This window comes from Armigeres subalbatus, chromosome 2, assembly GCF_024139115.2.
Source record: "Armigeres subalbatus isolate Guangzhou_Male chromosome 2, GZ_Asu_2, whole genome shotgun sequence".
Lineage (NCBI taxonomy): Eukaryota > Metazoa > Arthropoda > Insecta > Diptera > Culicidae > Armigeres > Armigeres subalbatus.
Genome location: NC_085140.1, coordinates 396,959,829 through 396,975,247, shown reverse-complemented (window position 1 = coordinate 396,975,247; position 15,419 = coordinate 396,959,829). Strand labels below are relative to the sequence as shown.

General features: G+C 38.3%; 1 protein-coding gene across 1 annotated transcript; it reads right to left on the bottom strand.

Moving 5' to 3' along the window:
• Positions 1-10,826: 10,826 nt before the first annotated feature.
• Positions 10,827-12,671, bottom strand: LOC134217495 (RNA-splicing ligase RtcB homolog). Its single transcript, XM_062696263.1, has 2 exons — positions 12,278-12,671; positions 10,827-12,202 (listed from the first exon to the last, which is right to left on the bottom strand). Exons 1-2 carry the CDS (start codon positions 12,520-12,522, stop codon positions 10,927-10,929), a joined length of 1,521 nt encoding a protein of 506 aa, XP_062552247.1. The 5' UTR covers positions 12,523-12,671; the 3' UTR covers positions 10,827-10,926.
• Positions 12,672-15,419: the final 2,748 nt, after the last annotated feature.

The window sequence follows — 15,419 nt, the reverse complement described above, 5'->3', positions numbered from 1 at the left end:
GCATAACAGCCCTCGGAAGTAATTCTGCCGTTTTGTTATTTCGTTCTTCCGAAAAATGTCTACCATCAGTAGACATTTTCGAAATTCGAAATTATGCCAAATGACCATTATGCCAAATGGCCTTTATGCCAAATTACCTTATGCCAAATGACCCAGACCCCTTTTCGATATACCTTATTTTACAAACATAAGAGTTGAGTTTTACTATGAAAGGATACTGTAAGCCATGTAAATAGTTTGGAATACGGACAAGGATATTTGAGACGTTGTTAAAATTAAACCTATATCAAACTATAGGAAATCGCGTTGGTATTTCCCATATTCATAGTGAAATGAAATCCTGAAATCTGCACAAAAATGACTTTAACGAATATCGGGTTTTCGCACCCCCATGAAACGGCTGTCATCCACGAACAACTCGCCTGAAGCCAAAAACTTGGTTCTGCAACATGGTGCTGGATGTAAACATTGCCGGTTAAGCGATAAACACACGAAGTCAAAACAGTCAGATGCGTAAGCGGCATAAGCGGTATGTGTTGCATTGTTAAATTATATTCAACGAGTTGTATTGCATTGCTGCGTGATTTTCGATGTTATTAGTAAGCGCTTTGATGTTGTATGAAGAAGAAGCAGAAAGATGACATAAAAAATTTCGCACCGTAATACATACGAGGATATTTTTGAAACTCTTCTCTGAAATACTAGAGGCAATTTGATTAAAAACGGTAAACAGTACGGGGTTGGACTTTTCTTATACTGTGTATTAAGTATGATGATATCACAAAATAAAAATTGGAATATTGTGTTTATTGTGCAGTAGAAAACAAGACTAACCCCGTACTGCTTACCGTTTTAAATTAAATTGCTTCTAGAATTTTAAATAAGTGTTTCAAAAATTTCTTCGTATGTTTTCCCGTGCGAATATTTTTGATTATCATCTTTCTGCTTCTTTCTCTTCATGAAACATCAAAGCGTCAATCGCTAATGCTCTCGCGGCAGTATGAACGGAGCTTAAAATAGGAGAGGCAACACTAGCGCCACCCAATCGGTAGACGGCTTCAAGAACTACTTCTCATTTCAGGGGGGTGGGTTTTCGCAGTTTATTACGTATTTTTTAACTAGCTGTCATAGAAAAAATGATTTTTAGGCAAATGGGACAAAACGGCCACTTCCAGTCAAGATCCTAAGCCGGAATATTGTGGGCTTCGTGGCCGTGCGGTTAGCGACGTCAATCGTCTAGACGCATGTGCTATGGAGTGTGGGTTCGATTCCCGCCCCGGTAAGAAGGAAACTTTTCGTGATCGAAAAATTCTCCACTGGTCCACTGGGTGTTATGTGTCCGTTGTCTAATGCTAGGTGTTAAGTGTTCAGTCTGTACGACCTCTGGTCGAAGACGGTGTTCCTGTCTTTTATATATACAATCGTATTTTATTTTAAATAAGCATAAGAAAACGTAGAAATACCTAGCCGCAATTGATTTTAAATCGTGGATGTCATACAGAAATGGGAAAATGAGGCAAAATAGCGGGAATACCCCGATACCCCCGTAAGATCTACCACGGTCACATTGTCAGCGAACGAGTACCTTCCTCAGTATCCAATTCCGTGGTACTTATTAGGGTGTCGCTGAGTCGAGGGCCTCTCATTAAGTAAGTACTACATCAACACTTCCTTCCCCTCCCAAGTTACGGTGAAGATGGGCGTGGTCAAGAGTAGTAATCCTCATGCTTTTGTGATTTTGGCCCTGCTTGAAAGCATTGACCACACCCACCTTGATTTCTGATAGTAATCTGAATGGAGATTAAGAAAGAAAAACATGAGTATCACTAGTGTTCAATCTACGAAGCACTCCGTAATTATGCTATGCTATGCTATGCAAAATAGCGGGTATACCCCGTTAGGCATAAAGTGACCCAAAGAGCAGGCCATGACATTAAGAAGGCAGAATTATGCCAACAAACGTCCATTATGCCTAACGTACAGTCTTGTTTATGCAGTCATGGATAGAGCTTACCAAGCTCTAAAATATGAATATTGCATCAAAACCAGAAAAATATCATCCGACTTCTTTGCACATCGTCGTTCACATTTTCTAACTCTACTCGCTACTAAAACACTGATCTTGTTTCTGCAGTCATGGATAGAGCCAGTGTTGCCACATATACAGATTTTTCTTTAATGATACACATTTAAGAGTCTTTTTCGGACCAAGAATCTGTAAATACAGATTACAGAAAAAATATTTTAAGCTTTTTTTAGTGGAATGTATTTTTGTGGTCGAAATACGTATCTGCAAAGATATCGAAAAAATTGGTGGAATTAAATGGAGTTACTTAACTCGTCTTAGACGGTACAGATTACAGATTTTACAGAAATAAACAGATTTGATAGATTATGGACATTGCAGAACAAAATTTATTTCTCACAAAAACTTCTTCATTTTCAATGGATCTACATTTCACTAGACATTCCAACAACTTGGCCTGCTTTTCAAATTAGTGTTCTATACGCATTTCCACAGTATTTAAATAACGGCTTTTCTATGCCCGCCAATTGAATGGATATATATCTTGTGTGACAAGTACAATGGCCTAAGTACTAGAAATGGGCGTTTAAATCCGGAACCGTTTAAGTGATTCGGATCTCTGGAGTGAGTGAAAGATTCGTGGATCATTTTTCGAATGATCCGGTTCACCAGATCAGCAAATTATTTCACCGTTTGTAATGATATAATAAATAAAATGAAAAGTTTATTGTTTGTGCTACATCCGCTAGTAAACAAGAAAGGGTGAAGTTATTGTCAGTACGGTTTAAAAGTGTGAGCCTGAATGACGAACGCTCTACTACTTTGCATTCTTCTTGTGTTTTGTTCTAAGGATCCGATCCAGTTAGAATGAATGACCCAGACCTGATCCGTTCATCGAAATGATCCGTTTTGCCCATCTCTACTAAGAACTGCACTTGCTGTCTCTGGGTTGGCAATGCACATTTTATTGCACAACAATTTTCAACCTGAGGGAGGAATCACCAAGTCATTTAATGATTTTAAAAACAGTATCGAAAATCAAATCTAACTTTAAACGTTGTAGAGGTTGTTTTTTTAATTTGCTCAACAGAATCGAAAATAATGTGAAATGAAAATATGTACATTGTACAACCACCATAACATATTAGGTGAAGACTTTGGCTACCTGTTGATAATGTTGGTTTGCGTGGAACTGCTCTCAGATTCGACAAATCGATGTTTAAATCTTTGTTTATAAAAGCAGATAAATCGTTTTGAAAATTTGGTATTGATAAATAACATCCGCATCCATCACACTTCGTCCTTTACATGTTTTAACACTACTCGCTACTCAAACACTGATCTTGTTTATGCAGTCATGGATAGAGCTTGCCAGGCTCTAGAATGTGAGTCTTGCAACAAAATCAGAAAAATTATCATCCGTTATCTTTTGTCTCGCGATGACTAAATTCGTTATTATGGCAGATTCTGTAATTTTATGGAGAAACGCTCATTGGAATACTATTTTATGCTTTTAAGAGCTTCCAATTTTAATATATTTCCGAAGTTAATGGGGGCAATCTGAAAATGTTGCAATCTAAGCGACATAATCACTACAACCACGTGGACAGTTCATTTCCATAGATGAAGCATGGAGAAACATACACTAATAAAAATCCACACATTTTTAATGGCAAAAATCTAAAGAAATTTACAAATAAATTTTATGTGTGCGTTAATAACCACTCGCTATAGGAGAATCCACATAAAGGTTATTAGTTAATAAGGGTTATGTGTGTTTCCACATATATGCTATGCAAATTCACATAGCCGTTATGTGGGAAATGCTATAGTCAAAATTTATGTGTGCCACACATAATGAATATGATTGAATTTTGTCAGTCGTAGCAATCATTTACAAAGTAATGCATTGAGCGGGACTGATATGCTTAGAAACCAACAAATAAGTGCTTGGCATAACTGTCCCGTTAAACTATTTTTACAATCATGAATGGGTGAAAAATTAGAATGATTTTATTAGAACTGACTTTTCTGAATGGTCCTGTAATGTAATATTCTTCAATTTCCTACCGGTTAGGCGTGAAGAATGAAAATTAGGTCTTAATATAAACTGCATTTGTCTTTATTTGAATTCGGTTCAAGCACCCGTAGAACTGCAGTATAATAGCTGTCATAGAGAAAAACAAAATTTCTAGCGGTAATGGGGGCAAAACGACCAGTTCCCAAAATTTCCGGTCGAATTAAAAAAGCACCATTCGATTTGTCGTGGATTTTGCCTTTAGAAAAGGTATTTTCCCGGTGCAGCAAGTAGCCGCAATTTTTTTTTTTTTAGCTAATTTTATTTGCTAATTATCTAATACATGCATTCATCTCTTAGAGTAGGTGTTCCGTGTTTTCTTAACACTATCATCCTTATTTGCTATGTTACATTTTTAGTTATTATTAATATATTTCAATTGCCTCTGGTTCCCGTAATGCTGGGTAGACACCTTTACGTGGTGTGTTACGGGGTAAGATCTACCACGGTCACATTGCCAGCTACAGGCAAATCCTGACCCAACGAAAACCTTCCCCAATTTCCAATTCTGTAGTGCTTATGAAATTGTCGGTAAGTCATTAAGTAAATACTACACTAATCCTTCCTTCCAACTTCCTAGATGCTTCCCAACCGCAGATAGTAATACTCATGTCCCTGTAATGTTTTTCTTAGATTGGAATCAAGTATTTAACCCCCCTTGATTTCTGATAGCAGTCTGGAAAAGCATTTCAAAAATAACATGAGTATAATTAAAGTGTCCAATCTTCTAATGTTGTGCTAGCGCTTCTTTTATTTTCAGAAATGTCATCACATCTGTTACCGAGGAAAGAAGCTGACGTTACCGTCTACTAATGATGATTTTCTTCTTCTTTTATTATTTATAGTGAACGTAGTTATTCTGAACACGACGTCAACCATCACTTGCCGAATGGAGCATTTCATAACTTTTAAATAGCTTCGCTCCCAACGAAAAATTCATTAATATAATATTTGATTATTATTTATACTAACTGGAAGCGTTTGGTACGGGAGGTCCACGCTTTCTTCCTATCCCCTCGATTTCATGGTATGGATCGACTTTAAGGGTTTACAAATTCTGAAGTCGCTCAGTATCTAGAAATCATCTCTGCGGTACATACTGCGTAGTTGGCCTGGCCGTATGAAAAGAAAAATGACGGAATTTAGAAACCGTCATTTTCCAGGATGCTTTCAAGTATTGGCTGCGCAAGTATGAGATTAGATTAGATTAGATTAGATATATTTCAATTGCCTCTGGCAGTTAGAATATTTCCTCTGGTTGAATTGAACCATGTAGGAATTACAATGTTTTCTACTTAAACTAAATTTAATCTAATTTATACTAAAAGTACAAGGAGCTAATCGTTGCAATAGAAGATTGCAACGTTTTTTGTCTAAAATTGGAAATTATTTTGTTGGACATTTGTTGAAATGTCTCAATATTAGAAATTCTATGAAGTTCATTGGTACTATACCACGGAGGCAACTTTAGAATCATTTTCAGAATTTCATTTTGAATCCTCTGAAGTGCCTTCTTGCTGGTATTGCAGCAACTAGTCCATATTGGCACAGCATACAACATGGCAGGTCTAAAAATTTGTTTGTAAATCAAAAGTTTGTTCTTAAGACAAAGTTTTGATTTTCTGTTTATAAGTGGATATAGACACTTAATATATTTTTTACATTTGGCTTGAAGGCCTTCAATGTGATTTTTAAAAGTTAATTTTTGATCTAGCAGAAGTCCTAAATATTTAGCTTCGCTAGACCAGTTAATTGGAACCCCATTCATAGTGACAATATGTCTGCTAGAAGGTTTCAAATAAGAAGCTCTCGGCTTATGTGGGAAAATTATAAGCTGAGTTTTGGAAGCATTCGGGGAAATTTTCCATTTTTGCAAGTAAGTGGAGAAAATATCCAAACTTTTTTGCAATCTACTACAAATGACACGAAGGCTTCGCCCTTTGGCTGATAGCCCTGTGTCATCTGCAAACAAAGATTTTTGACACCCTGGTGGTAAATCAGGTAAGTCAGAAGTAAAAATGTTATACAATGGGCCCCAGTATGCTGCCTTGGGGACACTATTCTTACAGGTAATCTATCAGATTTAGAATTCTGATAGTTTACCTGCAGTGAGCGATCTGATAAATAATTTTGGATCAGTTTAATAATGTACAGAGGAAAATTAAAATTCATCAATTTTACAATCAAACCTTCATGCCAAACACTGTCAAATGCTTTCTCTATATCAAGAAGAGCAACTCCAGTCGAATATCCTTTTGTTGAGCCGAATTAAGTTCGTAACTCTTAATAACTGGTGAGTGGTTGAACGCCCATGGCGAAAACCAAATTGCTCATCAGCAAAAATAGAATTGTCATTAATATGAACCATCATTCTATTTAAAATAATCTTTTCAAACAGTTTGCTTATTGAAAAAAGCAAACTGATTGGGCGATAACTAGAAGCCTCAGCTGGATTTTGTCCGGCTTCAAAATTGGAACAACTTTGGCGTTTTTTCATTTATCTGGGAAGTATGCCAATTGAAAACATTTGTTAAATAAATTAACCAAAAAGGATAAAGAGCTCTCAGGAAGTTTTTTGATAAGTATGTAGAAAATACCATCATCACCCGGGGCTTTCATATTTTTAAATTTTCTAGTAATAGATCTCACTTCATCCAAATTAGTTCCCAACGAAGGGTCAAAAACATTATCTTGGTTGAGAATGTCTTCGAAGCTTCGTGTAACCTGATCCTCAATTGGACTAGTGAGACCTAGACTAAAATTATGGGCACTCTCGTACTGCTGAGCAAGTTTTTGAGCCTTTTCGCCATTTGTTAATAAAATTTTATTTCCCTCTTTAGGCGCTGGAATTGGCTTTTGAGGTTTTTTAAGAATTTTCGTTAATTTCCAAAAGGGTTTCGAACTGGGATCCAACTTCGAGACATTATTCTCAAAGTTGGTATTTCTCAGAATAGCGAAACGTTTTTTAATTTCATTTTGCAAATCTCGCCAAATAATTTTCAACGCGGGATCGCGAGTTCTTTGGTATTGCCTTCGCTTCACATTTTTAAGACGGATCAGTAGCTGAAGATCGTCGTCAATAATAATGGAGTTGAATTTAATTTCACATTTAGGAATTGCAATGCCTCTGGCTTCGACAATTAAATTTGTCAAAGATACGAGCGCATTGTCAATATCACTTTTGGTATCCAAAGGAATATTAACATCAAAATTCCTATCGATATATGTTTTGAGAGAATCCCAATCAGCTCTATGGATAATTAAAAGTAGAGCTGATTGGATTGTAAATGGCTTCTTGTGTGATTTCAAATGTCACAGGAAGGTGATCAGAGTCAAAGTCAGCATGAGTTACCAATTGGCCACACAGCTGACTTGAATACGTTAAAAACTAAATCAATTGTAGAAGGATTTCGACTGGAAGAAAGTAGGGCCATTGGGATATTGAATAGTATAATATCCCGCAGAACAATCTTCAAATAAAATTTTGCCGTTGGAATTGCTTTGAGCATTATTCCATGAACGGTGTTTGGCATTGAAGTCACCAATTACGAAGAATTTTGATTTGTTGCGAGTCAGAATTTGAAGATCAGCTTTCAACAAATTCTTTTGCTGCCCATTGCATTGAAAAGGCAAGTAGGCTGCAATGAAGGAAAATTGACCAAAATTTGTTTCAACAGAAACTCCCAAGGTTTCAAAAACTTTGGTTTCAAACGAAGAAAATAATTTATGTTTGATACGTCTATTAATGACAATGGCGACCCCACCACATGCGCTGTCAAGACGATCATTTCTGTAGATAAAATAATTTGGATCTCTTTTAATGGAGAGTCCGGGCTTTAAATAAGTTTCTGTTATAATGGCAACATGCACATTATGAACTGTTAGGAAGTTGAATAATTCATCTTCCTTACCCTTTAAAGAGCGGGCATTCCAATTTAGAACTTTCACACAATTATTTAGATCCATTAAAACGGAGTCCGATAACAATTTTTGTGTGTACTTTATACCAACCTGAACAGCTTCTGGTATGGTATTTGCTTTGAACATTGCATCAATCATGTGATGCAATTGTTCAGTTAAAAAATCAAAATCGGAAGCAGTCATGCTACCTGAATCGGCAACATGACCGTTATTTTCCGTTGGGACATGGGATAAACCTCATTTTGAGAAGAGAAATTTTGTCTACCAGCAGCGATGTTTGCATACGTAGGTACATTCGAAAAATTGGAATTTACTGAAGTGCTTGCTACCCATTGACGAGCGGCAAAATTTGTTTGTGAATTGTGGTGGGTATGAATTGCTCGACCGGTAACTGGTTTCGAAATTTGAGCGTTTGAAAAATTTCTACCCGTCGAATCTGGGATCCGATTGGAATTTCCCGTCATCAATTTTGCACGGGAATTCAAAACTTTTTTGCGTGAAGGGCATTCCCAGAAATTGGATTTATTATTTATTGCCCCCACAATTTGTACATTTAAATTTATTGGAATCTTCTCTCACAGGACATGCGTCCTTGGCGTGAGAGGTTCCACCACAAATCATGCATTTAGCATCCATGTGACAATGTTTGGTTCCATGACCCCACTTTTGGCACTTACGGCACTGGGTGGGGTTTTGGAAATTTCCCTCAGGCCTGCGAAAATGTTCCCATGTAACACGGACATGAGACATAATACAGACCTTTTCCAAACTTTTCATATTATTTAGTTCACTTTTGTTAAAATGAACTAAATAAAATTCTTGAGAAATGCCCCTCTGGGAAGTACCAGAGTGGGATTTCTTTTTCATCGTAATTACTTGGACTGGCGCAAATCCAAGTAATTGAGAAATTTCAATTTTAATCTCATCCAGTGATTTATCATCACTGGGGAGACCTTTCAAGACAACTTTGAACAATCGCTTAGTTTTGTCGTCGTATGTGAAGAATTTATGGCGCTTCTCAGTTAAATACTGAAGAAGACGTTTGCGATCGTCAAAGGATCCCGGCAAAACACGGCAGTCACCCTTCCTAGCAATCTGAAATGAAACCTTGATCCCCTGAAGGTTACTCAAAATCTCATTCCGGAAGCCAGAAAACTCGGCAACAGATACCACAATTGGCGGAATCCTTTGTTTTTTCGCATGAATCGAATCACCTGGGCTAGAGGTATATTCGATTTGCTCAATTTCATCATTAATCACATCGAACTGATTGCTCAGTTCGATTGGAGAAGAATTAGATATTAGAGTTAGAAGGAATATCTGAATTCCCCAGCTTCCTTCTATTTTTTCCGCGCTTTGGCAGGACGGTCTTGAAACCTTGTTTCTTTGAAGGAAGTGGAGAATTCAGAGACTCCCCCTTCCTCTTGTTTTTATTAATGCTCATGGCTGAGCGTGGAGATGTGACCTTCTAAGAGGTTTTTTCCCAGAACGGTGTCCCTGCAGGATTACCACCGCTTGTCGGAATTTTACTTCCGCAAACGGGTCCAACGTAAAACGAAGGCACGGGTCCTTGCAAAGATCGTAACGGGATCAGTGGGTACAAATAGCGCTAAGAAGCACCGTTGAAATTAAAATAGCTTCGGGTAGTATTAAAAACTTCCTTCCGCAAAGAGAGAAAGAACCGCACAGCACGAAAGCACGATGCGGTCTGAAGTAGCCGCAATAAATAGGTACTTTTTTGGGTATCCTTTTCAAGGTATCCTAGGCCATCCAAACTGTCCTGAAGTACGTATTCTGGGATGCACCAGCAAAAAAAAAACCTCGATCTATTTGAAAAGAATACAACAAAACAACTATTGACATTTGAATGTACGTAGAACTCCCTAGGTTCTCCAACACGTTTTGGAGTTCAAAATATTTTATCGACCAAGTCTTGAATGCCTTATTTATGCATAAAAAATCCATTTAGTTGATTTCATATCATTCACTAAAATTCACTAAAATGCCACAAAATATGAATTTTATGAGCATGCTGTCTTTGGCGAAAAAAATTATCAAATCTATACTGCCGACATACGCATATCTGTCCCATGTTTGCTAGGATTTCCTATGTACAAGGAACAATTATGCGTAGAACGGCAGTATAGAATTTTAATAACCATCGAAACGTATTAGTCATATCTGGTAAAGCCTTCATTATGATTTTAGAAAACTTTGAAAAAAAAACTGATTACCGCCATCGGGGGTGACAATGGGTCTGGGGGGTGAGAATGGGTCAGCGTCCTCACCTCGTCCAACAAAATCGTTCAAAAAGATCTCTTATAATTCTGTTTTCTTGTCCTCAGATACATTAAACCTATTCTTCAAGCCTTCTATGCTTTTGGAACAGTGACCCATTCTCACCCCCATTTGACCCATTGTCACCCCCGACGACGGTACAGAAAAAGTTCTGTCAAATTTTGTAATATAACTATTTTAGTGGATGAACAATGATCCAAATTATTTATCTCGTTGCTCTGGAATAGCTCCGAAAATTAACTGAGAATATATTCTAGGTACACTTTTCTTTTCAGCCATGAAAGTTCTAAACAAAACTTTATTAGGAGTTTACAAAAACCTTAAGAGGATTTTTTTATTTTTAATTGTTTCCTGAATGAATAAAATGAATGTCAAAATTCTCTCAGAGTCCCGGTGGTTAGAATCCCAGAAAAAAAATAATATTATAGTTTTGTTATACCTATATTCACGACTTTACCTTATATCATTAAGAGAAATTTCTTCCACGATGTAAGATCACACCACTTTCAATGTATTTCCATTTATTATAAGTATGTATTTTACTGTTTATATTATAATAAATACGTCTTCGAAATGTATGTATTTTATTATTATTCAGAATTATCTAACCCTTAATGACGGCTATCGGCCTGAGTTTGATGCACTTCGCACTGATACCCACATCGTGACACGTCTGCACTACATCTCTAACATCTTTGTAGGAACCCGGTGCTTCTTCCTGAACCAATTTAGGCGAAGCAACGCGAATTGCGATCCCCTTCGCCTCCAAATCTCTCAGGACATCCTTATAGTCCAAATTACGACGCGACTTCGCGCGAGATAAACTGCGACCGGCTCCGTGACATGTGGATCCGAACGTTGCAGCCATGCCCTTCTCGGTACCAGTTAGAACAAAGCTGCACGTTCCCATGGAGCCACCGATTAGCACGGGTTGACCGGTCAGTTGGTAATCGACGGGAATCAGCGGATGATGCGGCGGTAATGCTCGAGTTGACCCCTTACGATGCACCAGCAGTTGCTTGGGGCGACCATCGACCATATGTTCTTCCATTTTGGCCACGTTGTGCGATACATCGTAAATCACGTGCATGTCTAAATCATCTGGAGTGGTATTAAACTGCTTAGCAAATGCCTGACGGGTAAGGAATGTCATGGAACTACGGTTAACCCATGCGAAATTCGCAGCAGCTGCCATGGCCTTAAGGTAGTTTTGGCCTTCCGTTGAATTTATTCGAGCACATGCCAACTGACGATCATTGGTTTCAATTTTATCTCTCTTCATAGCCTTTTCCATCTCAACCAGTGCATCGGTTGCAACCTGGTGACCAAATCCTCTACTTCCAGAGTGAATCATTACGCAAATCTGACCCAACTCTTCGATGCCCATTTTACTAGCAGCAAACTTGTCGTAGATTTCTTCCACAACTTGAATCTCGGCGTAATGATTTCCGGCGCCCAGTGTTCCCAATTGTGGCAATCCTCGCTTTTTAGCTCGCATACTGACTTTGCTGGGATCAGCATTCAACATTCTCCCATACTCTTCGCAGTGCTCCTTGTCTTCAGCCCAAACGTAGCCTTCACGCAGCGACCAATCCATGCCCATCTCTAGAGCTTCCTCCAAGTCATGAGCATTCATCGGAATGATTCCCTTCGATCCGACACCCACAGGAATGTGATCGAACAAGCTTTGAGCCAGCTGCTCCTGTACTGGCTTTACGTCTTTTTCAAACAAATTTGTACGCAACAGCCGGACGCCACAATTAATATCGAAACCGACTCCGCCCGGCGATACGATCGACGTCGGATTGCCCATATCGAATGCTGCCATATTTCCAATTGCAAATCCATAACCCGAATGAATGTCTGGAAGACCAACGGATCTAGAACAAAAAAGAGATACAATCAATGTGTACAGAACAGCCTGATCCATCTTAATTCAATGCAAACCAACTTACCGGCCCACAATGCCAGGCAAGGCCGCCACATTGGCAATCTGCTTAACGCCGGGAAGGAATCCCCCGGTCATACCCGGCCGGCAAGAGTTCCGCAGCTCATCGAACATTAATCGTTCAAGCTTGCTGTTGGCGTAGAAAATTCCTTCCACATTCATGTTAGGCTGAAACCCCTTCTTGATGAGGTAGCTATTGGGCGAGATTTTCTCGATGTACTTCAGCTCCTCGTTATACTCGCGCACCACCATTTTTAAATACTATCGAAGCTACGTGCACTATTCGAACAACACTAGTATTTTTAAATATCAATAAACCACGTATTTTATGTTTTTTCCCAAAATTTCCTAAACTTTTGAAATAGAATTTTGACACAATCCGGCGAAGCGAACAGCCAAGGAGCTAGACTTTACAAAGGTGGCGTAGATCAGCGCTGCGTGCCACTAGTTCTCCCTTTTACTCTCCCACTGATCTTATACAACGCAAATAGTGACGTCACTATTTGCGTTGCATAAGAACAGCGGGAGAGTGAAAGAGATAACTAGTGGCACGCAGCGCTGATCTGCACCACCTTTGTAAAGTCTAGCTCCTTGGCGAACAGCGGCGTAAATTATCAATAACAAGGGGAATATGGTAGACCGGCATAAATCTGCAACTGCTATAATAACACTCGGAAAAAATTCTGTTCAATAATTTATTTATGGGGCACTATAGGCCTTTTCACGAGACGTTTAAAAACAGCTGATTTTATCGTCAATTGACAGTTCTTCTATGACAATGACAGCTTCGGGTTTGCGGGCCGAAAGGGAACCGAAGCGACAATCTTTATCTGGTAACTAAAATATCTTTTCTTTGGTCCGATTCGCGAATTAAGGCCAGTATCGAGTGTATCCGGAATAAATGTATACCGCTTTTTATACCGAAGTTGGATTTTTCTCCAGATACAGGCAACTTTCCCAACTTCGGAAGTAGTGTGCTTCGCCTAAAGATGCGCTAAACAACGCATCAATTAGTTTGACAAATAAAACTTCGGAAGAAAGTTCGGTTCGGAAGTCCCGACTTTCGAATTCTAACTTGGTGCTACGCCGACAATAAAAAGTAGAGAGGTTACGGAATTTTGTTCAATATTACCTAGAAGTATTTTGACAACTGATCTGCATGGAGCAAATTGTCACTTTTACTTACGGAATAATCGAGCAGAATATTTTTCCGAAAGTAAAGTGACAGCTCCCATTACTTTGCGTGGGAACCTTACAAATGCCAATTTTGTTTTTTTGTTCTTTTCATGTGGATACTGCTGTAAGAATTTTGTCTCGATTATTTACTTTTCCGATTCAGTGAACGGAATTTAACATGCGATTGGGATAGAACAAATTTCTTTTGAACACGATACCAACCTTTAGCTCAATCGATTCTTTGGCTTATTTAAGGTCAGGGGTCGTTCACAAATGATGTCACAGGTTTTAAGGGGGAGAAGGTCTAAGATTTTGTGACAGTACATGTACTATATATATACAAACAAGCGTGACCCAAAAAAGTAGTGGACGTCATATTTGAATCGCCCCTCAACTTTACCAAAGAATCCATACTTTTTGGCGCCTCTAAGTATTTTTAAAATTTAAAACAAAAATCGAAAAAGGGCTGTTTTTTTAGGATTGGCTTAATTCTGAACGAACATTGGGTGAATTTTTCAGGCCGGTTCACATGTGCAGCACTTTTTCTGTTTTCGATTTTAAAAATAGTTATAGGCTTCAAAAAAGTTTGTATGGCGAAAAACATCTAACGCGGGCTTTATCAACAGTAGAAACATTTCACGAAAAGCTATTTGGTACCAGTCATGTAGGAAGGTGTCCGCTACTGGATGTCTGTTCCTCGGTCTGTTCTCTGTGGTATAGGCCTTTTCGTGAGACGTTTAAAATCAGCTGATTTTATCAGGCTATAGACATTCCTATCTAAAGGCCAGTATCGACTTAAAAAGTAGAGAGGTTACGGAATTTTGTTCAATATTACCAAGAGGAATTTTGACAACACTGATCTGCATGGAGCAAATTGTCACTTTTACTTACGGAATAATCGAGCAGAATATTTTTCCGAAAGTAAAGTGACAGCTCCCATTACTTTGCGTGGGAACCTTACAAATGCCAATTTTTTTTTTGGTTCTTTTCATGTGGATACTGCTGTAAGAATTTTGTTTCGATTCTTTACTTTTCCGATTCAGTGAACGGAATTTAACATGTGATTGAGATAGAAAAAGAAATTTCTTTTGAACACGATACCAACCTTAACTCCCTTAGCCTAAAAATAGCCACCATGTCCCGGGCACAGTGTGCTGATAGACCACTGTCAGTTGCATGAGATATCAACAATCGTCAACAACACCAATGATTGTAGCTTGATAATTAAAAATATCCACAACAATAAAAGAGCAGGATTTATTTTTAAATTCTGCTCAAGCTTTTCACGGTGAAATAAAAGACAAATTGTTGTTCTCCATGTAAGTAAAATCAAAATTGATCATGCAGATAAGTTTTGAATCAATTAAACTCATTAGTCATATTTAATGAATATTCCCGATTAGAGTTGCATATTGAAGAAAGCTGAATTTGAATGTTTTATGATGTTAAGCTTTTTTAGATTTGACGTATGTTGCTCGGCGTTGGTGTTGGTGTTGACTACGCTAAACATGAGCTCTTAGCATAGGCCTGGATTTTATCATCAATTGACAGTATTCTGCTATATATGAAAGTGACAGCTACGGGTTTGCGGACATATTGTCTATCCGGAAAAAAATTAGAACGCTTTTTATACCGAAGTTGGATTTTTCTCAAGATATACAAGCAACTTTCCCAACTTCGGAAGTAGTGCGCTGGATTCGCCTAAAGATGCGCGAAACAACGCATCAATTAGTTTGACAGATAAAACTTCGGAAGAAAGTTCGGCTCGGAAGTCCCGACTTCCGAATTCTAAGTTGGTGCTACGCCGACAATATTTAGTGGTTGTAAACAAATGCAGTCTCGGCCGGTCTCGGCATCAGTGTCACATGAAAAGGCCTATAGTCATAAAAGCAAGTTTATAGCACAGCTAGTTTTGTCTCAGTGCATACAATGACGATGATGATATATTTTGACAACACAAATACATCCAACGG